General features: G+C 37.2%; 6 protein-coding genes and 1 long non-coding RNA gene across 8 annotated transcripts; 2 read left to right on the top strand and 5 right to left on the bottom strand.

Annotated features, from left to right (window-relative positions):
• Positions 1-50: 50 nt before the first annotated feature.
• Positions 51-2,236, bottom strand: LOC110751337 (F-box/LRR-repeat protein At3g58900-like). The gene is made up of 3 exons (XM_021951790.2): positions 1,292-2,236; positions 953-1,204; positions 51-855 (listed from the first exon to the last, which is right to left on the bottom strand). Exons 1-3 carry the CDS (start codon positions 2,234-2,236, stop codon positions 658-660), a joined length of 1,395 nt encoding a protein of 464 aa, XP_021807482.2. The 3' UTR covers positions 51-657.
• On the top strand, positions 429-3,187 carry LOC148297845 (uncharacterized). 2 transcript variants are annotated; one of them, XR_015833133.1, is made up of 3 exons: positions 429-571; positions 1,679-2,391; positions 2,750-3,187. It is a non-coding gene; the product is annotated as an uncharacterized LOC148297845 (long non-coding RNA). The 2 variants fall into 2 exon arrangements; XR_015833132.1 differs by lacking the exon at positions 2,750-3,187 and having other exon boundaries at positions 1,679-2,723.
• A 1,173-nt stretch (positions 3,188-4,360) lies between these two features.
• LOC110751338 (putative F-box protein At1g47730) lies at positions 4,361-5,680 on the bottom strand. Its single transcript, XM_088248630.1, has 2 exons — positions 5,380-5,680; positions 4,361-5,301 (listed from the first exon to the last, which is right to left on the bottom strand). Exons 1-2 carry the CDS (start codon positions 5,678-5,680, stop codon positions 4,361-4,363), a joined length of 1,242 nt encoding a protein of 413 aa, XP_088104756.1.
• A 7,256-nt stretch (positions 5,681-12,936) lies between these two features.
• LOC110751339 (putative F-box protein At5g62660) lies at positions 12,937-14,277 on the bottom strand. The gene is made up of 2 exons (XM_088248628.1): positions 13,967-14,277; positions 12,937-13,888 (listed from the first exon to the last, which is right to left on the bottom strand). The coding sequence occupies exons 1-2, from the start codon at positions 14,275-14,277 to the stop codon at positions 12,937-12,939; spliced, it is 1,263 nt and encodes a 420-aa protein (XP_088104754.1).
• Positions 14,278-15,552: 1,275 nt separating this feature from the next.
• LOC110751315 (putative methyltransferase PMT5) lies at positions 15,553-20,506 on the bottom strand. Its single transcript, XM_088246941.1, has 10 exons — positions 20,302-20,506; positions 19,035-19,906; positions 18,701-18,836; positions 18,254-18,494; positions 17,872-18,094; positions 17,507-17,669; positions 17,020-17,324; positions 16,597-16,729; positions 16,076-16,290; positions 15,553-15,952 (listed from the first exon to the last, which is right to left on the bottom strand). The coding sequence occupies exons 2-9, from the start codon at positions 19,544-19,546 to the stop codon at positions 16,141-16,143; spliced, it is 1,863 nt and encodes a 620-aa protein (XP_088103067.1). The 5' UTR covers positions 19,547-19,906; positions 20,302-20,506; the 3' UTR covers positions 15,553-15,952; positions 16,076-16,140.
• Positions 20,507-21,622: 1,116 nt separating this feature from the next.
• On the bottom strand, positions 21,623-23,739 carry DRL1 (KTI12-like, chromatin associated protein). The gene is made up of 2 exons (XM_021951844.2): positions 23,349-23,739; positions 21,623-22,875 (listed from the first exon to the last, which is right to left on the bottom strand). Exon 2 carries the CDS (start codon positions 22,794-22,796, stop codon positions 21,888-21,890), a length of 909 nt encoding a protein of 302 aa, XP_021807536.1. The 5' UTR covers positions 22,797-22,875; positions 23,349-23,739; the 3' UTR covers positions 21,623-21,887.
• On the top strand, positions 23,576-26,306 carry LOC110751340 (NAC transcription factor 29). The gene is made up of 6 exons (XM_021951793.2): positions 23,576-23,623; positions 23,729-23,808; positions 25,111-25,168; positions 25,259-25,445; positions 25,586-25,887; positions 25,993-26,306. Exons 1-6 carry the CDS (start codon positions 23,576-23,578, stop codon positions 26,122-26,124), a joined length of 807 nt encoding a protein of 268 aa, XP_021807485.1. The 3' UTR covers positions 26,125-26,306.
• The last annotated feature ends 1,663 nt before the right edge of the window (positions 26,307-27,969 follow it).

Here is a 27,969-nt window from a genome sequence, read left to right as displayed (position 1 = left end):
TGTAACTTCAAATGGGCCACATCGGGCAGCCATTTGACAGTTCCATTCCATTGGGCATCAATAAAAAAATTACTTAAAACAAAACCCTATTAGTTGACTTACAAGAATGAATAAAACTCTCTCACAGCCGCAATTTCAAAAATAAGGAAAAACATAAATAAATAGCAAAGATATCAGTGTCACCAAAGTCAATAACAAAATAGGGAAAAACAAAACAAAATTAAATTAAAAAAAACGACACAACAGGACAAAACTCAAAGCATCTGATCTGATCTGATCTGATCTATCTGAGATTCTGAAGCCAACGAAACCCAAGTCAAACCAAACACCCCGAAACTCCAGAATAGATCTCATCTGAGTCTCTGTCTATCTATTGAGGATTGAGGATTGAGGATTGAGGAGGCGAGCTCTCTACCCATAAACCCTAAAGATGGAAGATGGAAGATGGAAGATGGAAGATGGAGGGATGGAATATTGAAGATGAAAGATGAAAGATAGAAAGATGGGAAGATGGAAAATGGAAGCTGCGTTGCCTTGGCCTCTCTCTTTCTGCCGACCCGAACCTTTGCTGGTAAGGGGTAATCGTATTTCTATATGTCTTTTAGGATTGGAATTTGTATATCTATTTCTCAAGAGTCAATCAGATAATTTACTAAATCACTCTATTAGGATTTGGAACTCTCGAATCTCTGTAGAAATTTCCTGCAGATAGTTTATCAATGGCCACCCCTCTCCGTCCTCATGGCGAAATCCTTTTACCTCGACCCTAATGATGGTCTCCATCAAACATGTTGGTTCCTCTAGGGGTGGATGCCACGCAAATCTTTTGTTTGGATCCACACCATATACAGAAACCTGCCAATCCAATAAATTACAGAAAAGAAAAATAAAGATTTAGAATATGTTGCGCTCCTTTTATACAAATAAAGTAAGAACAAATTGATATACTCACCATTTCCAAACGGAGCATCTCCAACTTAGGAAAGAACCTAAGTAAATATGGCAGAAAATTCCATCCATAACGATTACCTATTGAAAGATTCAAAATTTTCAAATGATGGAACTCTGGAATTTTCTCCCTACAGAGTTTCAAAACCTGCTCCTCGTCCCAAATGTGCACATCTACATCCCACAGGAACATATCTTCATCATCATCCTCATCACTATCAGGTACACAATTCAAATGTACAGCATATCCAAGTGCCTAAGTGAAAAAAATAAAAGTAAAAGCAAGTGATTAGAACCTTTTTCGTAAATCCCAAATAGTTTACCAAAATGAAATCAGTCTTACCCCAGTGGTCCTCTCACCCAGGGTTAGGGTCCTAGCATGGGTCAATCCCCTGATTATCTTGAAAGCTTTGTTAAAGAATGTTCTATCACCCATGCTGTACTGGTGATCTTTCCACCCAATTTGAATATTGCCTTCAACCAGGGATATCAATTCTTCCATTTCGTAATCTGCCAATATGTCTTCGTCAATGAAAAGGCTCTCCAAATTCTTTGCCTTAATTTTAAAAGTATATATCTCTTCCGCCTCCTCCTCATCATCATCATACTGAACATCATAATTAGACTGCAGCTTGATGTATAGTGCTTTGAGACTTTCTGAACTGACATCAAACTGACAATTGACTTTACGAAATGGGTTCTTTTCTCCTTCCATTCTCAACTCCTCAAGAACAGGACAGTGGTGGTAGAATTTTTGCAAGGATTTGTCACAAGCATACGAGATGTCCACTTGCAAATTCTTCAAAGATGGGAAAGAACCTGGTGGGAAAGAACCTGGTGGCTCATTGTCATGAACCCTCACTTTGCTGAATTTCAAAACCTTGAGATGCTGGTTTCTATATACTTCCACAGGCAGCGGGAATTTGTGCACTATGTTATGTGGAGCAATGCAAAGGTCCAGCTCCTTCACTTGGCGGTCAAGAGCTGCCTGAATCAGATTGTTGATTGCAGCATGACTGGTGCATCGGTCGCACTTGAGGATGAACTTGTGAAGTGGAAAAGGCGCAGCCATCGGGTGGCGCAGAATTGAGTTGACAATGGTGTAGAATCGATCTTCGTCGACTTGTATTGAGTTTTGATCTGCATCAATGACAGGGACTATGGTCCATATGTTGTGCCATTTTGTGGAAAGGATGCTAGTAGCTACTGCATCCTTGATTGGCAGGAAGGAAAGGATACGAGGAAGAAGGTCACTAGGCAACTGGCTAATCCTATCTTGGCCCCGCATGATAAGCAGAATTCTGATAATTTCCTGAAAGAGGAACACCAATAAATAAAGTGAAATGGAGATGCTGGAAAACAAAAGTTGGATAAATAACTCTCTGGGAGATGGGATATCTCCTTTGCTACCAAATACAACAAATATTGGTGAACAAAAGCCAGGTAAATAACAGCATTTAATATCTTACCTCCTCTAAAATCAAAACTAAATAGAACAAGTTACTGGAATCAAAACTAAATAACAGCACTCATTATTAAGTAACTAGAATAAAAACTAAATAGAACAAGTTAGAGATTAGGATTTTCAGGTCACATTGCTAGTGTTATAGTTGGTTTTATGACTAGGATTAGCTTTAGGGGTAGCCATTGGATCTCCTCTATCTATTACTATTTCTTTTGTGTAAACTCTGTTTGTGATTGTTGTACCTTATTGACTGTTAATAGTATTTTGTTTCGCATTGGAAAAAGGAAAGAAGGGATTTATGTTGATATCACAGCAGCTATGTGTTTATGTGTGTAGTATTTGCCCCAGCCCCTAAAAGATGCTTCCTCAAATCAAAGCCATTCGAGATTGTTTTGTCTGTGCAAAATTATTGCCATTACCGTAGCAGGCAATCCGGCTATGGAGGTCAGTCGTCACATACCAAACCCCCTATATCCACAGGAACAGGATGATGGCAAGAAGAAGTAGAAAGAAGATTGTCCTAAGGTTCCATTGACCTTGAGATATATTGATGGAGGGAGAGGGGAAGGGGAAGGGGAAGGGGAAGGGAACCACTCTTCTCTTTTCTAGTGCATACTGCATGCATTTAAATATTATTTCACACTTTGTTTTAACAATTAACAAGAATTAAATAAAAAGAGGGCAAAGCCCAAGAACAAATACAAAACAAATGTCATCAACCAAAAAATGCCCAAGAACAAAGAATATTTATTATTATTATTTCTATACATTAAATGCAGCATCTTCTCTTCTTCATTCGACCCCAAAAAAAAAAAAAAAAATCTTATCTTCTTCACTGATTTAAATGCATATAAATACAAGAATATTTATACTATCTAGATTTAGATAAAGAACAAAACAAGCTGTCGCCTGATCGTAATGCATAAATAAAATAATAATATTCCATCTAGAAAGATTTAACATTAAATTATTAAATGATAAAGAACAGAGTAAAGCTGTCACCAAAAGCAGAGCACGAATGTTAATATTCGATCTATATTTTTAACATGAGCAAGAGTAAAGCAAGCCGTCACCTGATCGTGCTTCCAAATTAGCGGCCGCCGTAAGAAGAAGCGCCCCCTTTCCTTCTTTCGCTTTTCGTTTTCAGTCTTCTTTTCTTTTTTCTTTTTTCTTTCCTTTTACAGAATGAACAGTCGACGACCCTACAAAATGCTCCGGATACCTCACATTCCACAGGATACACCCACGTGGACGGCCAGAGATATACCTTTGTTTTCTTTTATCTTTTTCTTCATTTTTTTAGGTTTTGGATCCTTTCTCTAGCTGCTAAATGTTTCTAGAAGAATTTGGTGAAATAGTGGCATAGGACCGACATGCATAGCAAATTTTTTTATTTTTTTATTTTTTCAATTTATTATTTAATTATTTCATTATTAACAAATTGTCAACTTTAGCACGTCAGAGAGTTATGTTATTATTTTTTTAAACAAAAAAAAATCAAATACCAAAATGAATAAACAAATAAGACCCAAAAAAGAATAAAAGAAATAATGGATGAATGAATTGTTACAAATGCCTTAAACAAAAAGAAAATTTTATTGTATTTTATTATTCCATTATAAATCCTTAACAAATTGTTAAGCACAGCCCGGCAGGAGTGAGTGAGAGAGCATGCTCACTTGTCCAAGGTTGTTGGGATACTGAGCAAGCACGTATGTATAATGTATTTCATTCTGTTGCCAAATTGATCATAGTCTGCTAATGAAGACAAAAACAACATAGTCTGCTAAACAACATAATTCAAATTGGAATTTGAAATCTATAAAGACGAATTACAGATTTGTATATTGTAACAAGCACACTTGCAAAGATGAATTACAGAATTGAGCAATAGAGACTTCCATGGAAACGGTGATATACTATAATCAAGGCCGGCCATCATTCATCTCATTTTAAGGGGACAATGCTATCATCATAACTAGCAATTAACTTAACAGGTATTCCCCGAGCAAGTCCCATATTATTAGGAAAAACGAAATCAAGTATTCTATATTGTTTGCTCTCCATATCATAAAGAAGCAATTTTGGTGGACGGTCGTCAAATTTTGGTGTATTTCCATAAAAATGGAGAGCGAGTGCTAGCTCACCTGTATGGATTGTACCTAAAGCTTTAACATACCCTTCTCCAATCGGCATCACGGCGGTAATAGTCTCCTTCACCCACACAAGGTTCTGGTAGTCCTTCAAAATCCATAACACTATCTTGTCCTGTCTCAACGACTTGTCAGCAAACACACCCACACATCCTTGCACCTCAACAACACTTGCATGGCAAGCAACCCTATTGTGGCCATGATTATCTAGATGAAACTCTTGCGCATATTCGTCAGGTAGTGGCACCACTCTGAAGGTCTCCTCTTTAACGTCAAATACCACTATCACTTTCTGTGTCTCATGGATCCAGTGTATGGCCCCATTCAGGCACACACATCCAGTACTTCTCCCATTTTGTATCTCATAGTCGTGATCTCGAGCATCAAAAGGAAGGTCGGCAGGGTCTACCTGCAATGGCCTCCATGAAGAATCCCTACCTAGGGTGAATACGTTGAACCGAAAATCACTTCTACTATTGGGACGAAATGACAAGATCTGGAGAACCTTATACTCGTTGGTCAGTGGACTGAAGCCGAAGTTATATGTAGCGGATGCCAAGCGGTAATTTTCAATTATATATGGAAGTTCGATGGACTCTTGAGTGCTAGGGTTAAGTATGAAGACAGGGCCACACCTAGAGGATGCACAAACCAAGCCATGGACACTCTGCACATGATTCGGATGACATTCAAAAGCTTCACATCGACTCAGGTACGAAAGTTCGGCGACAGGTGCTGGATTTAGAATATACTCCACAAGATCAGGATGACGTTTGAGAAATTTGCTCCGAGTCGGGAGTGGAAGTTGGGCGATGGGTGTTGGAATTAGAATATTATTCTCTCCTTGTTGCTCCTCTATCTTTGAAGAGAACAAACGGGTATTCTTCTGGAAAAGGAAGTTAGTGTTGCTCTTGTTTCTGTCGTTGAAGTCGGTGACAAAGGAAGGGCTGCGGATGAGGGAGTACCAAGACTTGCATACGTACTTGCACCGCATCAGAGCCTCTGGTGGTAGCCGTGGGAGTATATGACAGAATATGATTTCAGTTGGGAGCTCCGCGTTTATATATACATATCTTGATTTTACCAATTTCCTTGGGCGACTTTCTCTTGCCATCGAAAGACCTGAATATTGTACTCTAGCTAAGAGGCAGAAAAGAAACCAAGAGATGCTATGCTCTAGGGTTTGTTGGCTTGGCATTTATAGGAAAACAGAGAAATAATCCAAAAGAAAGAAGGAACCCTAACCGTATCTGAATTAGTATCATTTTATTGTTTTTCTGATAAGATAAATCCTGATTCCTGGAAAAAAGATAAGATAAATCTTGATTCACTAAAATCATTATACAATTTGAATTCCAATGGTTTGATTTTTATATTTGTGTAGGATTCAATTTGATTTTTGCTACATCCAAATCCAATGACATGTCATATTATTTTTTATTTTAGAAATATTCACATGCGTGACTTGTTGTGTTAATTAATTGTAAATACGATTATTTTCCACCAATTAAGTTCCCATTTGGCCTTTTGCTTATTCCTTACAACATTGTTATAATCTTTCATCTTTCAGCTTTTATATATAATTAGCTTCAACTCTCTTGTTCGCAGTGTTATTGCTGCTGTGGGCAGGGGCGGATCTACAGAGGAGCAAGGATGGTCAAGTGACCCCTGCAACCTCTGAAATCTGCCATGGAAGATGAGAAAATTGACCTGTGCAAAGTGTTTGATGAAAGTCCCCAAAGAGCCACAATCTGCTTCTCCAGCGCGCATCCTCTTCTTTTCACTACTACAAAAAACACTTTGCGCGACGAAATAATTTTGTTGCTCAAAGTACAATTTCGTCGCGCAAAGATCGTAAAGAAAGGTTTTGCGCGACGAAATTTTTTTTTTGTCTCGCAAAAATACTTTGCGCGACGAATAATATTATTTTGCGCAACGAATTATAACTACTTTGCGCGACGAATACTATCAACTTTGCGCGACGAATATTAATTTGCGCGACGAATAATATTATTTTGCGCGACGAAAGTGAATGTCGCGCAAATCGTTGCGCGACGAATCCTAATGTCGCGCAAATCTTTGCGCGACGAAATATTCAATTTTTTTAAATTTTTGTTTTTTTAAAATTTTTAATTAAAATAAACTAGTTTAATAGTTTGCTCGACGAAATATTTTGTCACCCAAGGTTTTTGACATTTTTTTTTATATTATTTCTCTTATATCAATTTCATTATATTAATTTTTCAAATTTTTACTTTTTAAATTTAATTTAATTGTATGATTTTATTTTTTTTAATTACTTTAATTTAAATTGAAATATTCAAAATAAAATTACATATGAAAAATAGTGGTCAAATTATCCAATATATATAATATTCAAAATGTACACATAAATTAACAAAGTACAATAATAAAATCTACAAGCCTATTGTGGTGATAGTGGCGGAGGATATGTTTCGATAGCGTCCAAATCCTCAACTTTAGCCGTCAAAGTCTCGACGATTCCCTACCAAAAAAAAAACAAATATTGTCAAATAACAACAAAATAACAAAAAATTAGAATAAACTCAAAACTAACTCCAAAAACACATATTAATGAAAAAAAAATTAAAGTTTGGAGAGAATATACCTTTTGACAAGATTTTGAGTGAGTGAGAATGAGAGGGAGAAGTGAGTGTGAGAGAATAGAGAAGATAGTGAGATGAAAGAGTGAGTGAGAGTGAGAGATGATGAAAAGAGAGATAAGAGAGTGAGTGAGAGTGAGTGAGAGTGAAGAGAGAGATGAGAGATTAAGTGAGAGGAGTGAGTGTGAGAGAAAGAGTAGGATTTGGGGAGAAGGAAAGAGAGAGGAGAGGTAAGAGTAGAAGACATTGAGAAAATGGTGGAGGTGTTATTTTGGTTTTAAAAACCGTATCACTTTGCGCGACGAAACAATATATTGGTCGCGCAAAGTCTCGAAAATTTTTTTTTAAAAAAATTCCAACTATTGGTGCGCGCCCAAATTTTTAGGGTTTTGCACGACGAAATTTTGGTCGCTCAAAGTTTTGCGCGACCACAATATTCCCGCTTCCCATTTTTGGTACCCGCCCAAATTTTTCGGGTATACTTTGCGCGACGAACTATATATTGGTCCCGCAAAGTCGTAATTTTTTTTTTTTTTAATTCCCATTGTTGGTACCCGCCAAATTTTTAGAGTATACTTTGAGCGACGAACTACTATATATTGGTCGCGCAAAGTTGGAAAAAAAAAATTTAAAAATTCGCATTTTTGGTACCCGCCCAAATTTTTCGGGTATACTTTGCGCGACGAACTATATATTGGTCCCGCAAAGTCGTAATTTTTTTTTTTAAATTCCCATTTTTGGTACCCGCCAAATTTTTAGAGTATACTTTGCGCGACGAACTACTATATATTGGTCGCGCAAAGTTGGAAAAAAAATAATTAAAATTCGCATTTTTGGTACCCGCCCAAATTTTTCGGGTATACTTTGCGCGACGAACGACTATATATTGGTCCCACAAAGATTTGCACGACGAACTTTATATTGGTCCCGCAAAACTTTGCGCAACGAAAGACTATATATTTGTCCCACAAAACTTTGCGCGACGAACTATATATTCGTCCCGCAAAGTCGTATTTTTTTTTTTTTTTAAATTCCCATTTTTGGTACCCGCCGAAATTTTTAGAGTATACTTTGCGCGACGAATTATTATATTGGTCGCGCAAAGTCTTAAAAAAATTTAAAGCTACTAATAAATATATATACTATTCAATTTCTTAAGTGTTATACGTACAAAATAAACAATTTTAAAGCTACTCAACGATCCAACCGTCAAACTTGTTTGTTTATAATTCGAGATCATATACGCCAAAATTCAGAAAAAATAAACATTAAGAGATCAAGTAATGGGACAAAACATTTCGACGGTTATAAAAGAAAAATCAAGATTTAACGGTTATTTCAACTCTGATTTTGATGATTTTTTACAGCTACACTCCTTGACCCTATATGAATACAATGACTGCATTCGATCATCAATTGAAAATATTTACACTAGTGGATACCACAAAATCTTATGTTATATTTAATAAAAGTATAAATAAACTCTTAATTGTTAGTGAATATATTGTTTTGATGGCATACACATTCTACGAAACTAGTTTCAACGATCCAACCATCAAACTTGTTTGTTTACACATCGAGATCATATACGCTAAAAATCAGGAATTTTTTTTTTTTAGAGATCAAGTAATGGGACAAAACATTTTGACGGTTGTAAACGAAAAATCAAGATTTAACGGTTATTTCAACTCTGATTTTGATGATTTTTTTACAGCTACACTCCTTGACCCTATATGAATACAATGACTGCATTCGATCGTCAATTTAAAATATTTACACTAGTGGATACCACAAAATCTTATGTTATATTTAATAAAAGTATAAATAAACTCTTAATTGTTAGTGAATATATTGTTTTGATGGCATATGCATTCTACGAAACTAGTTTCAATGATCCAACCGTCAAACTTGTTTGTTTACACTTCGAGATCATATACGCCAAAAATCGGAAAAAATAAACATTCAGATATTAAGTAATATGACAAAACTTTTCGACGGTTATAAATGAAAAATCACGATTTAACGGTTATTTCAACTCTGATTTTGATGATTTTTTACAGCTACTCCTTGACCCTATATGAATACAATGACTCCATTCGATCGTCAATTTAAAATATTTACACTAGTGGATACCACAAAATCTTATGTTATATTTAATAAAAGTATAAATAAACTCTTAATTGTTAGTGAATATATTGTTTTGATGGCATATGCATTCTACGAAACTAGTTTCAATGATCCAACCGTCAAACTTGTTTGTTTACACTTCGAGATCATATACGCCAAAAATTGGAAAAAATAAACATTCAGAGATTAAGTAATACGACAAAACTTTTCGACGGTTATAAATGAAAAATCACGATTTAACGGTTATTTCAACTCTGATTTTGATGATTTTTTACAGCTACACTCCTTGACCCTATATGAATACAATGACTCCATTTGATCGTCAATTTAAAATATTTACACTAGTGGATACCACAAAATCTTATGTTGTATTTAATGAAAGTATAAATAAACTCTTAATTGTTAGTGAATATATTGTTTTGATGGCATACGCATTCTACGAAACTAGTTTCAAAGATCCAACCATCAAACTTGTTTGTTTATACTTCGAGATCATATACGCCAAAAATCGGAAAAAATAAACATTCAGAGATCAAGTAATAGGACAAAACTTTTCGACGGTTATAAACGGAAAATCACGATTTAAAGGTTATTTCAATTTCGATTTTGATGATTTTTTACAGCTACACTCCTTGACCCTATATGAATACAATGAACCAATTTGATCGTCAATTTAAAATATAATACATTTAAAATATTATATTTTTCTAACAAAATAATTTTTTTATTTTATTTATTTTTATTTTTGTAAAGACTTTGCGAGACGAAGTTTAGAAATTCGTCGCGCAAAGTCATGCAAAGATTTTTATAAAAAAAAATTATTTTATTTATTTTTGTAAAGACTTTGCGAGACGAAACACACTTCGTCGCGCAAGATTTTGTGCACCAAATTTTATTTTTTCGTCGCGCAAAGTCATGAAAGATTTTTACAAATAATTTTTTATTTTCTTTATTTTTGTAAAGACTTTACGAGACGAACCACACTTCGTCGCGCAAAGTGATTTTGTGCGACGATTTGTGTTTCGTTGCGCAAAATTTAGTCGCGTAAGACTTTGAGCGACGAATTGTGTTTCGTCGCGCAAAATTTGGTCGCGCAAGGGTTTTTTTTTACTAGTGTTTGTTTTTCCTCGACGTCAAAACGACGTCGTTCTACTAATGTTTTTTTTTATTATTATTATTATTTTAAAGGCCAAAACCACGTTGTTTTGTCTCACGTTTTAAGAGAGAAAAAATAAGAAAAAGGCGCAGACTCTGTTTAACACACAGAGCCCGATACCTCCCCTCCCCACACTGGCGGATCCACGTAGGCGCAAGGAGGTGCAGCTGAACCTCCCCTAGCCAGAAAAAGCTTTGGTGGTGCCTGAAAATGCCCCTCTGCTAGTGCCCACAACCTATTTGAGAAAATGCCTCAAAGAGGCTTTGTTCTTTGCTTCAGGCGAAGATGATGCACTGTGCGCGCGGCTCTTATGTGCTTTTTAAAAAATCCTGGCTAAAACGACGTAGTTTTGGGCCAGGAAAGTTTATAAAAAAAAAAAGAAATAGGAAACCTGCCTTCCCACGACTTATCACTTGAATTGAAGAAAAGGCAATTACTAATTAGCCGTGCGTTGAAGAAGCCCAGCCCATACCTTGCGTTGAATTGATGATAATTATTAAGTTAACTAAATTGATTATCATCGCTGAGTGAGGAGCCTGTCACTCTTGATAAGAGCTTTGACCACGGCCAGCATTTCTTCTATTTTTTTTTTCATTTTTTTGTTTGTTATTTATTTATAATATGTTTATTATTATAATTAATAATAATTGTTATTATAATTATTGATTTGGCTCTCTCTCTGTATTTTGTATGATCAATATAATAGCATATGACTCGATGTATGATCAATTATGATTTATTTATTTAATTGATAATTTGATATGCATTTCAATTAGATTAATTGAAATTGATTTGTTTAGATTAATCTTCGTTAAATTCTAAAGGTATGTGGTTGTCTAATTTTATTTTATTTTTGAACTTTTAGTCTTTTATTTATTGCCCCTTTCCTGAAAAATTTCTGGATCCGCCACTGCCTCCCCATATCAGTTTCAGTTCCCAGATTTGGGTATTAATTGTAAATGTATCTTGGGAATTTGTTCTTTTTCAAGTTATGATCTTTCTAGCTGGGTTTTAGAAATGTAGAAATTTGGAAATTGAACAATCACTGTACTTTGCCAATATTCTGGCATAAACATGGTTTTTTGGGGCTCTGTTTTTGTTCAAGTTTAAAGTTCATTTCGTTAAATTAATTTTCTGAATCATTGATTTGTGTTTTCTAGTATTGTTTTGTTTAAAATCTGTTTAAATTTGATGACCTTTCTGCCATTTTGTGTCCTAATGGCTAGAACAATAGATTTGGTGAATTATTGGACTCTGTTCTTTTTCAAGTTTTAACTTTGTCATTTGGTTCCAAAAATTGATCTTGTTTCTGGGTTTATCAGTTTCTTGAGGATTTTTGTCAATCTGTCGGCATCAATCTTGTTTTAGGATCTATCAATTTCTTGATGATTTTTGTCGATCTGTTCAAACTTGATGAATTATCTGAATCTTTGCGTTCTAAAATCTCCTCCTTATCTAATTTTTCTCATCTCTTTTTGTTTACAATTTCAGTAAAGCTAGAAACTAGGCAAGTCTTTGCAACTCAATTTCCCATGCTTTCAAGGTACATTGGTCAGATGAATGTACCTCAGCTCCGAAATCAATATCAAGTAGCCGTCGGGATGTTGACCCCTGGAATCCGTCCCTGGCTGTGGGGTTGAACAGCTGAAGGCTAGGGAGCACAAGGGAGGTGGTGTGTACTTGGTAGATGGGCATTTGGATTGTTTAGGGTTTAGAAACGTCTGCGGAGGCAAACCCCATTAGGGATCCGGAGTCTTGCATTTAGTATTGGTGCATTTATACGTATTTAAAAGAATATTAACCACTATCGGATTTTAATCCGTCTAAATCAGATTAATTGTATTAAATTAACACTCCCACTCACCTAATAATTTTCACTTTTCTAAAGAACTGAATCCCGACTCTCGAGTCCCAAAAAAATGCGATCATATAATAGATATCACTACAAGAATACAAACCAAACACATGCAGCATACTATATAATGAAATATTTTTACAATAAATTCAAGATCTTCACGAATTTAATATCAAGAATGATTACATGATTTTTCGTGCTTATACCAAATTAGCTACCGCCGGAATGAGCAGTCTTTTTTTAGGTTACAGACTTTGGGCAAGGCCAAGGATTGAACAAGAACAAGTGCGTTGAATTTTTGAATAAGGCCATGGATGGGTATCAGTTTGATTATAGTTTTTAAGTTGAAGGAGTTGATTGAAAGGTTTTGTGCTGTGGGTGATTTGCTTCCATCAAAATCACTTATAAACACAAATGCAACCAACACTGCTTAGAACTCTTTCCTCTAAACTTATGTAGATGCATAGTAGTGTGCGAAGAACGAGAAAGACCCAAAATATCTATCTATTTTTCATTATAATGGATAGGAAGCATAACAAAGAATTGCATGTATTTACTAGTAAGAGATGATAAACCCTAGATAGCTATAAGGTTGGCCATCATCCATCTCATTTTAAGGGGGCAATGCTATCATCATAACTAGCAATTAACTTAATCGGTATTCCCCGAGCAACTCCCATATTATTAGGAAAAACAAAATCAAGTATTCTATATTGTTTGCTCTCCATATCATAAAGAAGCAATTGAGGTGGACCGTCGTCAAATCTTGGTGAATTTCCATGAAAATAGAGTGCGAGCGCTAGCTCACCTGTATGGATTGTACCCAAAGCTTCAACGTAGCCTGCTCCTCTTGGCATCGCGGTAATAGTCTCCTTAACCCACACAGGGTTCTGGTAGTCCTTCAAAATCCACAACACTGTCTCGTTGTGTCTCCACGACCTGTCAGCAAACACACCCACACATCCTCCCACCTCAACAACACCTGTAGGGAACGCAATCCTATTGCGGCCATAATTATCTGGACGAAACTCTGGTGCATATTCTTCAGGTAGTGACACCAGTCTGAAGGTCTCCTCTCTAACGTCAAATACCACTATTATTTTCTGCGTCCCATGGATCCAGTGTATGGCCCCATTCAGGCACAAACATCCAGTACTTCTCCCATTCCTTACCTCAGTGGCGTGAACTCGAGCATCAAAAAAACGAAGGTGGGCAGGGTCTACCTGCAATGGCCTCCAAGAAGAATCCCTACCTAGGGTGAATGTGTTGAACCGAATATGCCTAGGCCTAAGTCGGTTGCGACGAAAGGACAAGATCTGGAGAACCTTATACTCGTTAGTCAGTGGACTATAGCCGAAGTGATATGTAGCGTATGCGAAGCGGTAATTATCTATTACATGGGGAAGTTCGATGGACTCTTGAGTGCTAGGGTTAAGTATGAAAACAGGACCACACCTAGAGGATGCACAAACCAAGCCATGGACACACTGCACACGATTAGGACGACATTCGAGAGCTTCGCATCGAACCAGGTATGAAAGTTCGGCAACAGGTGTTGGATTTAGAATATACTGCACATGATCAGGATAACGTTCGAGAAATTTGCTCCGAGTCGTGAGTGGAAGTTGGGCGATGGGTGTTGGAATTAGAATATTATTCTCTCCTTGTCGCTCCTCTATCTTTGAAGAGAACAAACGGCTATTCTTTTTGAAAAGGAAGTTAGTGGTGCTCTTGTTTCTGTTGTTGCAGTGAAAATTGTTGAAGGCGGTGACAAAGGAAGGGCTGCGGAAGAGGGAAGACCAAGACTTGCATACGCACTTGCACCGCATCAGAGCCTTTGGTGGTAGCCGTGGGAGTATATGATAGAATATGATTTCGGTTGGGAGCTGAGGGTTTATACATACATATCTCGATTTTACCAGTTTCCTTGGGCGACTTTCTTTGGCCATCGAAAGACCTGAATATAGTACGCTAAAGAGGCAGAAAAAGAAACAATGGGGATGCTATAATTTTGCTAGGGCTTGTTGGCTTGGCATTTATAGGTCAACAGAGTTACTAACAAGCTAAAAGAACAAAGGAATTCTAACCATATCTGAATTGGTATCCTTTTTTTATTATTTGTTTTTTGATATCTGAGACAATTCAAATTCCAATAGTTTGTAGGATTAAAATTTGATTTTTGCTACATCCAATTGTGTTTAAATCCAATTATATTTTTCCGCGTGCAAGGTTTTCATTTTTAAATACGATTATTTTCCACCAACATGGTTAATCTTTCAGCTTTTATAAATAATTAGCTTCAACTCTCTTGTTCACAGTGTTTTACTGCTGTGGGGACGGCATTTGGGTTGTTTAGGGACTGTAATTTCCCTAAATAAATTCATGTTGGTGCGCGATCTATAATTTCCTATATAAATCCATACAGGTGGTAGCTGACAGTTGAGTGCCATGCATAAGTCCTTCCGGCTCGAGGTTGTGGATATGGCCTAGTGCTGGTTGTGAGAGTAGCCAATCTCCTCCTAAACTTTTTCAAACAAAATAAAAATAAAAAAAATTCAAAAAGTCTTTCATCAATCAGATGCTCCAATGCCATTTATTATTAGTACAACTATAACTTATATTTCTCCTCCAATATATGGAAGAGTGGCATTGCTATATTCCCAATGATGTCTAAAAAGGACAAAATTTCATGATCCCACTTGGGTGCTATCATCACAAAGAATGTCACATAATGGTGTCCGAATATCTATATTGTCAAAGTAACATAGTGGTGTGACGATCACACCAAAGAATTCATCCACAATTCCTCAACATTGGCATCACTTGATTACTGGCTCTTAGCAAGAGGTAGAGTTAGAGTGGCAATAAAGATTGTGGAAGGGGTCGAAAAACCGGATATCAACGTGTACCATATGGGTTGATCAAGGGGCTTTTGAGGTCGAGAAAGGTGCGTGAAGCAACACAAGTGTTTAGGGCAGATGATTAAAAGGAGGTGTGATAAAACTAACAAGCACACTTAGATCATGTTATTATTGCAAAGGCATTTGGGAAAAAAATGCCTTCATATATCATCACTACAAGAATTCGAACCAACGATATTACTTTCTTTTTTCTTTTGGCCTTTGTGTTTTGGTTTTGGTTCTGTTCTCTAGAAGCTCCTAGATGTTTCTAGAAGACTGGTATAGGATAGTCAATCATGAATTTGGAATGCGAAACAAAATAAATAATTTTAAATTATTATTTTCATTTATTAATCATTAACAAATTGCTTCAATCTGTGGACACGATGATATGACATCTTTACTCATGAGCAGGAGGGATTTGTTCTTACAAAAACGTGTCCAATATCAAAATGAATAAACAAATAAGACCCACAAAGAAAAAAAATTTGCACGAGGAAAAAAAAAAGGAAAGAAATAATGGATGAATGAATTGCTACAAACGCCTTAAACCAAAAAATAGAAAGAAAAAAAAGAAAAAAAAAAAAGAGTTGCAGCTACTTCTGTGCCAATCTTCTAATCTACAGCTTCCACATGCTCACTCTCCCTGTGATGACTCATGAGCGTCTTCAAGGTTCTTCGGATTCTGAGCATGTATTACATTTTGTTGTCAAATTCATATAATCTGCTCAACAACACAAAAAACATAGTTAAATTCAAGATTGACAACTAGATACAAACTCAATTGGGTCGATGCACTACATTTACATAGTCTGAATTTGAATTCTGGAAAGATGAGAGAAATTACCAGAGAAAAAAGAGGAAAAACAATTGTACACTTCGGCAATGATGAAATCTCCTGAAGTAAAACAATCATTTTTTCACGAATGGTTTTTGGCAAACAAGTAGCCGTTGGTCACTGCCATTCTGAAGGTCGATCACCCTTGCTTCCCAACGTATTTGTGTAGCAAACATGCGCGCCATCTCAATAGCTCCCACTTTATCACAGAGAACAACCCATCCCTGCCAACCGGCCATAATTCATATCTCAAAACGGGATTTCATCACAAAACACCGAAATATAGAAGAAGGTTATAATTATTTGCATTAGAAAATATCACAAAATGGACTTGTTGAGGCCTTGATCGTCGCATGCCAAGATGGCAAGCGATATTATTGAAGAAATAAGGAGAGAAAAACAAGATTTGTAAAGGTGGATTAGAAAAATCAATATTAGGAACAAAACAAGGAAAGACAGGCAACAGACTTCTTCATCTTAATGTGCATCTTGGAGTATAGAAATACAAGCAAGGTGGGAAATAAAAGTACCTCAGGTCGCAGAATCCGATCCATCTCCAAGAATAAATCCATCATGCTGCACCTCTCTGAAGACAGATGCGAGAGCAGCCCATTCGCATGCAGCAAATCATATGTTCGAGGATATGTAGGGAAAGGTTCACACCTGCACCAACAGATAGATCACAACTATGACTCTACGTCAAGTCTTAAATTGCAATCAACATAGACTTGCAGGCACACATTTATAGAAAGGGAAAGAAAATAGGATATAAAGAGCACAAATGAGTCCTAGCTTTTTTAAATTTAAACTCTGTCAACCTTAGTTAGAGTTAGTCATTCTCAAATTTTTTTTTGCCCTCGAAAAAACACAGTGCATCTTAGATACACTGAAAGAAGCTTCAAATATCAAGTTAGCCAACAGAGTTTCTGAAGGAAATGAAACCAACAACTTACCAGTCATGCAAAACACCAGCAAAACCTAGATCTAGTATGAGAGGAAGTGTATAGAGAGCATTGACAGGCACTACATTCATCACCCAAACTGATTTTCTTTCCTCCAGAAAAGCAGCATTTAAACCCCCATAGTGAGCACTCATGTCCATCACATTGCGAATCATGTTGAATGGAGGTAATGGGTCTTCATCACCTGGTCTCTTTGGATGGTCAGAGAAAATCAAGGGTGTAAGCAAGGACCAATAGTTTCTCAGAGCTGATCTCCAAATCTGTAAGTCTTCAAAGAAATCGTCAGGCTGAACTCCTGCAAAGATAAAAGGATATCAATATGCTGGCAGAGCACCATGAAGTGAAGCGTAGAACTGAATGATCTTGGCAGAGATACAACCATAAAGATTTTAATGCATTTGGAAGTTGGAACCAACCACTCTCCCTAAAAGAGAGAAGACCCAAAAAAAAAAAACCAGATGATGGAATAGTACTTTCCATGAATTTCAAGCTCAGCAGAGTTCAACTGATGGGGACTCGAGGACCTATTTCGGATTGGAGTCCAGCGTTTGTTGGTGGTCCCACTTATACATGATACGAGAGGCTTATAATATGACCGAACATCATGCCCTTCATTACAAAGTGGTATAGCACCCTGCTTGCTACAATAAAGAACAGAAAGAAAAACATTACTAGGGTTCTTTTTCAGAGGAAGAGGAAAATAAGTGGGGCTCTTTGAATACACTAATTCAATGGCGCAAGTCAATACCAAAGCTTTAAACAGTACTGAATTTTCAAATATCAAAGCTTTAAACAGTACTGAATTTTCACAAGAGACGGAGGCAATGTTGTAACTATCCTCACCGAGATGTATAGCAATCAGAATCCACAGTTTTCTGCCATATAAAAGTTTCATATTGCTGAGCTTTTAGAGTCCAACAGATTTTCGGGGTCATTTCCTCCATTGGTGTCAACATGCTATTCTTCATGCTCAATGAACTTCCATATGGCTGGCTTGTGGATGAGGTCAAAACAAAGTAGCCACCAGGCTTGAGTACCCGGTCAACTTCTAAAAGCAACGTCCAATCTGATTCATGAATTAATTATGGTTACATGAGAGGAAGGGTATTCGAAAAAGCATAAGACAACTCATCTTCTAAGGCTATTAGCAGAAGAGAGATAGAGGCTACTCAACCCCAAAGGAAGCCCAAAATGTAAGAAATATGCCTAATAAAGTCCAAATTACCTTTTTTGTCCCAAACAATACCACATTGAGCACAATGAACCATCTCAAAGGACAATGCTGGATATGGAAGCTGTCTTGTAATGAAGTTGCCAATCATTGCTGGAAGACCTCTCTCAAGGGTCAATTGAACTTGACTGCCAGTTGCCTCATATGCCGCGATACAAATAGCCATTACATTTAGTGATACTAAATGAGCTCCAAAGCTACCAAAACCGCAACCAATATCTAGTACAGTTTGCACCTGTAGTTTAACATAGATAGTTCTGACGTTACATTTATCACAAACAAGAAGCAAAAGTTGCATGTTTTTTTTGCTTCCAGCATAAACCTAAATTTTGGACTTTGAGATAACAAAAGAGATACGTATGTAATACACTCTGGCCTCTTTGAAATCTAACAGTAACACAAAGAAGATAATTATAATTGTAATTCACAAAGAAGGCTTACACCAGCTTGAAGAAATTGAGAGTCATCACTTAAACCGAGCATCTTCGCAATTTGAAGAGAATAATCCTTGACACCATCAAAAATCAAACCATCCTCAGAGTGAAAGGCAATTTGATTTTCTTCTAGTAACATCAACCTGAATAAATTGTAAAGAAGTTAAAGAATGACTCTACACAGAAATAATTAGTCACTCACAAACGAAAAGAAAAGAAAACACCAAAACTAATACAATTTGCATAGAGTCGAGAAATTTAAATGTTTTAATCACTGGTGAAGATAAAAGATCATCAATTATTTAAAAGCTGTCAAATATATTGCTTCAACTGGGAAGCACCTTTTGGTCATGCTCCCAGACGAAAGAAATTGGTCTTTGGTTATCTTCACGTTTCCACTCCATATCACATCCCTACCAGCTGGCCACCTCAGGGGAATCTTATAGTCCTTAGGAGGGCGAACTAGGCACCGTTCTCTGTTTCTTGATACTTCACAATGCCTATCAAACTCCTCCCCATCTTTAAACCCCCCAAAAAGGTTTGCTGAAACATTGTAACAAGGCACATAATTTTCTCTTTCTCTGCCACAAAGACCAAGCTCTCTTTGTCGACTAGCCCCTAGTGAGAGAGACCTCAGCTCCAGATAATCAACCGCTGCTTGCTCCTTTAGCCTCCTATAGTTTGTATAGATGTCCGGTACTGAAACGGGAGTTAGAGAGTCAAATGTATTTGAAGAGGATGATCCCAACACTGCAATTAGTGCAAGAACACTAACGAGGCACAAGAGTAACCAATTGAGTGGCGGTCTAGGGCCAAAAATGAGAGAAAGTTTATTGGACCAGGAGCTTCTCATGTCCGAATCGTGCAACCCCGACTTAAGAATTCCAAAATAGGCCCACTAAATCACCAAGTCCTTCAGTTTAAATATCCAAGAATTGCGAAAACCATAACCTATCATAACATACAAGCTTCTGTGTATATTTCCGTGAGTCCGGTTGAATCCTACAAGCATTGAAAGAATAAATTCCACTTCTTCCAAAATAACATCTGCAAATCTTCACTTTCTGATTGTGCCATCAGAAAAGAACTTCAGATCACAACCCAACACAATTCAGTATGAATCAGCAAATTTTGAAAGTTTGCACCACCAATTAAGTAAATGCCAAATTCGGAAAGAAACAGGACTAGGACAAAGTGTTCAGCCAAGAGCAACCTGCAGCAAAAACCAAAGATCCACCAAATCAATCCATCACAATAACTGTCCCGAAGAAAAAGTCCCCATTTGGTTGCTGAGAAAACTACAAGTGAATCTTACAACAGATTCCATTGACAAGATTCCAAATTCCATTTTCATTTTCCACGCTTCCCAGCAACCAAACAGAGCACGATAAGCCCAGAATAAATGCATCACTTTCCTTTTTTAGATATCAGTGAGACAAATTCCAGATCCCGAAATGGAAAACAAAAATTTCAACTCAGATCCAATCAAAAGCAAAAGGAACCACTAACATCCCATATATAATCAAAAAGCAATTAATCCCGGAATTTAATAACAGGAAAAAGAAACTCATTCTCAGAACTGACAATTAGGGTTTTGGGAATGCTTACCGGTTTTGGGTCGTTGAAGAGAGAGATTCAAAAGCTCCAAAACACAGAAAGAGTCTAACTTTATTTATCAGTCCAAATTTATAGGAATTCTAGTTACTTGAGTTATTTGTGTTTTCTGTTTTTGAGTTCGTGTTGAGGTTTATTTATATCTCTCATACTTAAATCAGATCCAGAGGGCTCGCATATTTAGACAAAAACAATCATTCAATGTTTATAATATATAAAAACTAAAATGAATTTATGGGAATCATTGTGATTTATTGTGTTTTGCACTTTTTTTTTTACTTTTTTAATTACTATTTGTTTTTCGTTGTTTTTTGTCTACGCCATGACGTATGCCAACAGGACTGGCCTTCCGATGGAAAAAGAATGGACGGCTGTGATTTAGCCGTCATTGGTAAGTGGATTAATTAGTTTTAATAAGACTCCATTTGGCTAATTTTTAGCTTCCTTTGCCGCGTGTGTGTCGTAGACCCATCATCACAAAACAAAGCCCCTCTCCAATAATTCCAATTTATTTCAACCACGTCGTTGTCAAAATGTTTTCCCTTTATTCTTTTTTTAACTTTTTATTTAAATTGTCACGTTTGTGTGTTTGAAACCAACCAACCCAAAATTGCCCAGACGAAACCAATTCCATTATTCAATTAATTTGGGTTGATCTTGGCTGGTACCCAACTTCCATTCACCCAATAAAAATATGAGCCGTGCGTGATGTTGCTGCTTTAGTTGCGAGTTTTTTTTGCCAACTGTGGTGGTCCAGAGTGGTGCTGCTAGAATATGAGCTGTCCCAATCATAGAGGTTTAAGCCTCGCCTTTTTTGTTTTTCGTTTTTATCTTTTTGTGTGAAGAAGAAGCCTTGTATTGTTTGATGGTCAACATTTGCCTTGATTGGGGTCATGGGAGATTCTTGACCGGGAAAAATATATGACCGCTTTAATTCCATAAAATCAAACCATGTGGGTTTTCTGTTTATGCACCTAAACCAAAAAAATTACGTATATATTAATAAGGGTTTTGCTCCATAATCCCTTGCTCATCTCTTGCCAATTTCAACCAGAAGTCTGGGTCTTTCTCCAAAATGGGGAATTGCCATTTATCAGGGTTGCATATCCAAATTGAATCAGAGAATTTATCAAGCTAAACTCAAACTCAACCATAATAAAACCAGACCTTTTAATGACATCCCTTGCTCTTCAAGGATTTTAACAGCAACTTACATCAACTAAACAAAATCTATGTGCTCACATACAAAGCAGACTAAAGAGTCCCTCGCAGACGGGGATATCAACTTATCAGATTTCAGGGCCATGCCATCAAGTTATTAATTAAAACAAAACTTGAGAATTATATTGAGAGTAGGAAAAAAGCAGTTTCAAAATAATACATTGTAGGAGTTGTAATGGTGTTGAACAAGAGATATTGAGGTATATGTGAAACCCAACACCAGTTCCTGTCAGTTCAACCAGGAACCGTTCATCTGTGTTTGCTAGCCGAAGAATCTGGCACAAACCTAGACTGATATAACACAGAGATAACTGAAGGAAGCCTCCCAAAAACTCTAACATCATCCTTCTTTTCCTCCTTCAAGCAGTTTCCAGTTCCCTATTCAAGTAATCAACGAACATCCTTTTTGCATTGTCTGCATCAGAAGGTGGAGGTGGCCCACTTAAACTCGTTTGCCCCGTCAATTTTATGAAAGTTCGCCGCAGCCTACGAAGCTCTGGAAGCCCTACTGCTCTGGAAATATTGATAGGTGGTAACCCCTGACCAACAGAAACTCCATTTAAAGGCCCTCCAAGTGCCTGGGATTGTGCTTCCACAATAGCATTGATCACCTCCTGGGTTGCTCTGTCCAACTCATACAGAGAATTTGCCTCGGAAAACCTTGTATTCTGTGTTGCGATAGTTGGCTGCAAAGTTTTAACATCCCGTGACTTTGAGTCTGCCTTCTTTGTCAAATACGAAATAGCATCTACAATGGCAGCAGAAGTATTTTCTATTCCCTCTTTATGTGGCCATAACTCAAACAATGGTGAATCCCACCGATTTCTTCTATCTGGAGTCTCAAACCTTCTTATCAAATCTTCAAATATCTTATCACTATAAGCACCTTCTCCCTTCTCCCTGCGCTCTTCATTCCATTTTCTACAATGGGTTTCATCAGCATCACAATATAAAACACAGTATCTTATTCCTGCAGCACGAGCCAAACACCACAGCTCGTACCTGTAACCCTTGATGCTATTCAAAGAATCTACTATTATGATACTGTCTTTCGACACCGATCTATCAACTTCCGATCTCAGCACTCCTCTTAAATTCTTCTCTGCAGGCATATTGGCATAGCTCTCATTGCGGTCAAGATGAAAGGAAGTTTCATCAATAACCCTGACTGTTTGGTTGCATCCTGATTCTTTGAGAGCCTCAGCTAGGCAGAATGCAGCCATTGACTTCCCACTACAGGGTTGTCCACAGATTACAACCAATGCCATTTTCTGAAAAACCTGGCTACTTTTGACTACCCAAAATAATATCCCAACTGCTCGGGATTCAAAAATGATGCTCGGATAGCTGCTAGTTCACATGAACAGAGTTATCCATTAGCATGAAAGACATAGTTTGTAATTTGCAGTAAGCGTGAATGTGTATAATGGACTCCCAAATCAGATTTACCAACATTCCTATTCCAACTAACATAGCTATAAATCAAACCTGAATAGGGATATCAAATTCAAATACGACCATTGTAGTGAGATTCAGATGTAAAGACTTTCATTATAATTTATGCACTCTCAAAGCGAATACATTATTAGAAATGACAAGGAGAAAAGGAAAAACTATCAACAATTTCAAGCAGTAACTTTTTTGTTAAACAAACAAGCCTCTGCAGACTGGGAACCCTAATTAATATCGATAGAAACCCCTAGAAACTAAACGATTGACAAAATCAACTCAAATCGAAACAAGAACTAGAAATCAATTATTCAAGCTTACGCAGGAAATTAAAGAAAATTAGAAGACAGAGCTTGAGATTTAAGAAGTACCTCTTTGACGAGAAGAGGAAGTCGATTTCAGCTGAAGATCAGAGACTCATACTTCGGTTTGAAGTTGGAGACACAGCGAGAGTAAAGTCCGTTCTGCTACAGCACTCTACAGAGACAGAAGGGTTTCGTTTTCGTTTCGGGCGAGACAAAACGACGTCGCTGACTTTGTTATTAATATTTATTCGATTCTATCGACCCACCCGACCCGAACATATGAAATATTTGGAATGGGTTTGGGCGCCGCTGCCGCTTCATTTGGCCACCAAGACTCACGCGTGCAAGACGATAACGCTCTTCATTTTCGCTGAAAAATTACATTATAAATACCAATAAATGGCATCACTCTTCATCACAAAATGGTGCCAGCATTAAAACCCTAGAGACTCTGTTTCGCAAATACATTGATCATTTCATTTCGCCTTCTCTCTTGGTTTTTGGCGCCGACCCAAACCCAATCTCGGTGAGTTTTTCATCCTCCTTTTCTTTCTCGACATGTTTTAATTGTATTTTTCCTATGAATCTATGATCATGAGCTGCATCACCAGCAGCAGGGTTCAGTATACGAGGATCCATAGCGCTGCAAACCAGTTGTGCAAAAGATGAATTAGGATATAAACCTTTGACCACCGCATGTATACGAGTTTGTAGGACTAACTCTAAAACCTTGACAAAACGATTTGTAAACTACTGGGGTTGAACTCGGGTGAAACGAGACGGGCATAATGTAGGATGATGGATTTTTGTTATTATGTTTATTTTGAATTGTTGGAGAGTTAGCCATATTTTATGGGGTTTTCCTTTTCTTTTTCTTATTACCCTAATGATCGTAGGGATCTACAGAAAAAGGGGAAGATAAAACTTAAAAACCAATTTTCATATCTATAATAGGATACCACGTCGTTTGAGGAGGAATTTGATTGAGGAGAATTAGATTCCGGATTCTTATTGAAGTTGTTTACTAAACCATATAGATTGAGGGGAGTTAGATTCCATATTTCTATTGAAGTTGTTTACTAAACCATATGGAATTGAGGTAGGAGTGATACTAATTACTCAAATGCCCTTGTTGTTGGGTTAAAGTAGATGACAAATTTGAAATTTTGAATATTGTGTGTTGATATAATGGGTAAAAAAGTGAATTCCTAATGGGTTCATTCTCTAGGAATTAGAATACTACCTCCCATTCAGGAATTGAATTCCTCCAAAATCAGTAATTCAATTCCTAATTTTGTGTGGGCCCCACTTACTTTTCAATTCCTTGATGTGAAGTAAACGCATTAATCCTCCATATGCAGAATTCAATTCCTGATGAGAATTCCAATTACTGAATAGTAAACACACCATAAGTTTTTCTTACCTTGGGTTGTCGTGCTTTTTTTTTGGGGGGGGGGGGGGGGGGAAAGAGTTTAGGGGAGGGGAGGGGAGGCTATCTCATCCGAAGGCCAACACATATTAAGGCCTCTTTGAGCATTTATAGACGTGGTCTTAGCCCCTTTTTTCAATTTTATAGATTACTCACAGAGAAGGATAGTCATCAACGAAACTCGAACCTGGACCTTGCTAGCGAATAGAACGCTCCTTGCCAACTCAACCAGCCCTCATTGGCCTTGTCGTGCTTTTTCATTAGTAGTAAAAGTCAAGTACTACTTGCCCTTATTTATTTATAACTTATAAGCCAATACATACTAAGTGGTGAATGAAATTAATGCAAAGTGAAAGACAGTTTCCTATGTTGACTCCCTTCTTTCTTCTATATATGCAGCTTTATAGAACAAAGCTTCTCCCACAACTCACCAACTCAAACGCAAACCAAAGCTCAGGTTATCATTGTCCTTCTCTTCATGGCATTACCTTCCCCACAATCGACTTCTCAAGTTGCTGAAACTGAAAAAGATTTTGATTTGTTGAAGTGTTCGAAGATCGAAAACGGGAAGAAAGAAGCAGAGATCCATTTAGTAGGGTATCGGTTTGATCCGTCCGAAGATCAGATTGTTGTATTCTATCTGTTCAACAAGATTTTGGGCCGGGAACTTCCTATCAACGACATTATAAAAGAGATTTCTGTTTATGAACATGATCCGGATGAGCTCCCCAATGGTAGGTTTCAAATATCTAAAGGCTTCAAATTTTTCCGAGTTTAGATTATGTCATTAGTTTTTGTTTTTTGTTCTTAAAACTACAAACATGTTCCGTTATTGTTCAGATCTAATCGATTATTATTGTTATGCCGTTCACAGGTGATTTCAAACATGGTGTTGACTGCAATGAGGCCTTTTACTTCGCATATACAGAACAGGTTTACAGCAGTAGAGGGAAGATAACTAGAAGGACGACAAAGAGTGGTTACTGGGACTTAGATGGTGAGGAAGAAGAGGTTAAATACGGCAATGGCGACATAACTGTCGGGTTCGAAAAAGTTATGGTCTTCCACAAGGGAACTGCACCAAACGGAATCGAAACAGACTTTATCATGCATGAGTACAGGGTTAATCCTCTTATAGTCCCTACTCATGTCCTCAATGATAGCATAAGGGCAAAGGTATAGAGACTATAAACTATGCAGAAAAGTTCTTTTAATGCTTTGGTTTTAGATTGTGAATTTTTAAGTCGTTTGGTTTGTGACATTTTATTTTCTCTGTTTCAGATTGAGAGGTATGTGGTGTGCAGAATTATACACGAAGGAGTTTCAAATTTTCCACCTACAAACTTCCACCAGGATGGACTGCTAGGCCTGTTGAAGAAGCAGAACCAAATTGATATGACAGAAATAGCCTAGTGCTTCATATAGGGACACCAGTTTTGCCGTGGTCTTTGACATTGGAAGTTGCAGTTCACAGTTCTTTTTTTCTTTTCTTTTTCTTGGAGAGATCTCTTCCAGTTCTTTTGTTTGGCCGACTATACTTGCACCATAATTTTCGTTTTTGTTAAAATGAATGAATTTTTATTGGTTCTAATTTCTTCGAACTTTCCCAAGCGGGACTCAGAGGAGCCAAATTTCATGCAAGAGTAGTTTGTTATCTAGAGAGAGTTCAGAATTGTAAATTCAGAGTATTCAACAAAGACATCATTGATCCATACAAGTGCAAAAATCAACAAACTATTGTAACCGAAAACGAAAACGGTTTCGTCACATTACACGAGCTTGAAAAGACTCGGTAAGAACATTCGACCTGCAGGTGAAAAACGAATGAATAAATAAAGTAAATGGAGCTGTTTGAGAAAACGTAATGTGAAAAGAGCTTTACATATCGACACTATCTCATATATCTCCTTCACTGCCGGCCAGTACAGGACAATCAGGACAATCAGATCAGGGCATGCCCTCCTGGCCCAAATTAGGAGTTCAAACGCAGCCTTGACCACGAAATGATATTGGAGGAACTGAGTTTTTCTAGAAAAGCAATCACATAATTTAATATTAGACAGTACCTGCAAAGTATGTAATTGATTTGAATTGTGAACGCTCAAAACCCGCAGCGGTATACATCACTGCCATGTTTCTTCTTCGACATAATCTCCTCAAGCCATAAATAAGCGAACCTTAAAAACAAGACCATGAGACATTATAGACTGATACATACGATTATATAAATTTTCACAATGAGAAGTTAACAACTACTACACAACATTGCTAATGTGATTGAACTGAAATGACCAGATTTGCATCCCAAGGCCCATCTTTTGATTAATTAAATATATATTTTAATGTATCTTAATTAATCATTAATCTCGTGAGATTCAGAAATAATCACACCACAATATAAATCATAGTTGAACAGAATAATATAAAACAATGAATAAAGATAGCGCACACAAGAGATTGACGAGGTTCGGCAAAATCTTGCCTCCGTCCCCGGATAGAGTACTTCACTATGAGATAAGCTTGAGTTAAATCAACATAACCCATACCTGAAACCCTTGTACACCCACTCACAGTATTTCCCAAGAACTCTATCTCTACCCACAAAAATTTCTCTATGTTTTTCACCCTCTATGTGCTCTCTAACTTGCTCACGGAATACACACCCAAAACAAAACAAGCTACACTTCTATGTAACTTTCTCTCGATTCATGTTACACAACTAATAAACATGTGTAGCGGCACCAAGCTAACTCCGCTAGTTAGCTTCATAGGAGGGTCTCGATGCACCCTCGTCTCCACCAACAGGCTTTATCCCCTCACCATTGTCTCTACCCTGAAAACTTGTCACCGCTTCCCAAAACAAAACAAGCTACACTTCTATTTATATAGAAGCCTTAAGTGGGCACCAAGCTAGAGAGAAGAGTCGGCAACAAGCTTCCTTCAGCACGAAGACTTTATCTCCTCCTGACAACTTTTACCAAAGATATCATTCATGAAACTATACCACTTGCTGCACCGCCTATTAGCTACACCACAAGTCAAAGATTGCTGCACTGCACCATCTTTATCTTGTAGCTTATCCCACACTTCTAACTTGTAGGTCCAATTACCATAATGTTTTCACCAAATTTAACAGAGTGCAGCCATTAACTTCCCACTGCGGGGTTGTCCACAGATTACAACCAATGCCATTTTCTGAAAAACCTGGCTACTTTTGACTACACAATTTCAATGAGCAAGATATGCTCCACCGAAAAT

Source organism: Prunus avium, chromosome 1 (assembly GCF_965620075.1).
Source record: "Prunus avium chromosome 1, drPruAviu1.hap1.1, whole genome shotgun sequence".
NCBI classification, from domain to species: domain Eukaryota; kingdom Viridiplantae; phylum Streptophyta; class Magnoliopsida; order Rosales; family Rosaceae; genus Prunus; species Prunus avium.
The sequence above is the reverse complement of the archived record's forward strand: the minus strand, read 5'-3'. Positions and strand labels throughout refer to the sequence as shown.

What these genes read in the sequence shown, in the direction of transcription:
- LOC110751337 (XM_021951790.2), bottom strand. Translation starts at nt 2,236, where the DNA reads ATGCGGGGCCAAGATAGGATTAGCCAGTTGCCTAGTGACCTTCTTCCT. An exon ending in TGGGTGAGAGGACCACTGGG is followed by an intron (nt 1,205 to 1,291) that starts GTAAGACTGATT and finishes TTTTTCACTTAG; the next exon opens with GCACTTGGATATGCTGTACA. An exon ending in AGATGCTCCGTTTGGAAATG is followed by an intron (nt 856 to 952) that starts GTGAGTATATCA and finishes TTGGATTGGCAG; the next exon opens with GTTTCTGTATATGGTGTGGA.
- LOC110751338 (XM_088248630.1), bottom strand. Translation starts at nt 5,680, where the DNA reads ATGGCAAGAGAAAGTCGCCCAAGGAAATTGGTAAAATCAAGATATGTA. An exon ending in TATTCTAATTCCAACACCCA is followed by an intron (nt 5,302 to 5,379) that starts TCGCCCAACTTC and finishes TTCTAAATCCAG; the next exon opens with CACCTGTCGCCGAACTTTCG.
- LOC110751339 (XM_088248628.1), bottom strand. Translation starts at nt 14,277, where the DNA reads ATGGCCAAAGAAAGTCGCCCAAGGAAACTGGTAAAATCGAGATATGTA. An exon ending in AATAATATTCTAATTCCAAC is followed by an intron (nt 13,889 to 13,966) that starts ACCCATCGCCCA and finishes GTATATTCTAAA; the next exon opens with TCCAACACCTGTTGCCGAAC.
- LOC110751315 (XM_088246941.1), bottom strand. Translation starts at nt 19,546, where the DNA reads ATGAGAAGCTCCTGGTCCAATAAACTTTCTCTCATTTTTGGCCCTAGA. An exon ending in TCTGGGAGCATGACCAAAAG is followed by an intron (nt 18,837 to 19,034) that starts GTGCTTCCCAGT and finishes CAATTTATTCAG; the next exon opens with GTTGATGTTACTAGAAGAAA. An exon ending in CTGCTGAGCTTGAAATTCAT is followed by an intron (nt 17,325 to 17,506) that starts GGAAAGTACTAT and finishes TTTATCTTTGCA; the next exon opens with GGAGTTCAGCCTGACGATTT.
- DRL1 (XM_021951844.2), bottom strand. Translation starts at nt 22,796, where the DNA reads ATGGCATTGGTTGTAATCTGTGGACAACCCTGTAGTGGGAAGTCAATG.
- LOC110751340 (XM_021951793.2), top strand. Translation starts at nt 23,576, where the DNA reads ATGGGTTTGGGCGCCGCTGCCGCTTCATTTGGCCACCAAGACTCACGC. An exon ending in TCCGGATGAGCTCCCCAATG is followed by an intron (nt 25,446 to 25,585) that starts GTAGGTTTCAAA and finishes TGCCGTTCACAG; the next exon opens with GTGATTTCAAACATGGTGTT. An exon ending in ATGATAGCATAAGGGCAAAG is followed by an intron (nt 25,888 to 25,992) that starts GTATAGAGACTA and finishes TCTCTGTTTCAG; the next exon opens with ATTGAGAGGTATGTGGTGTG.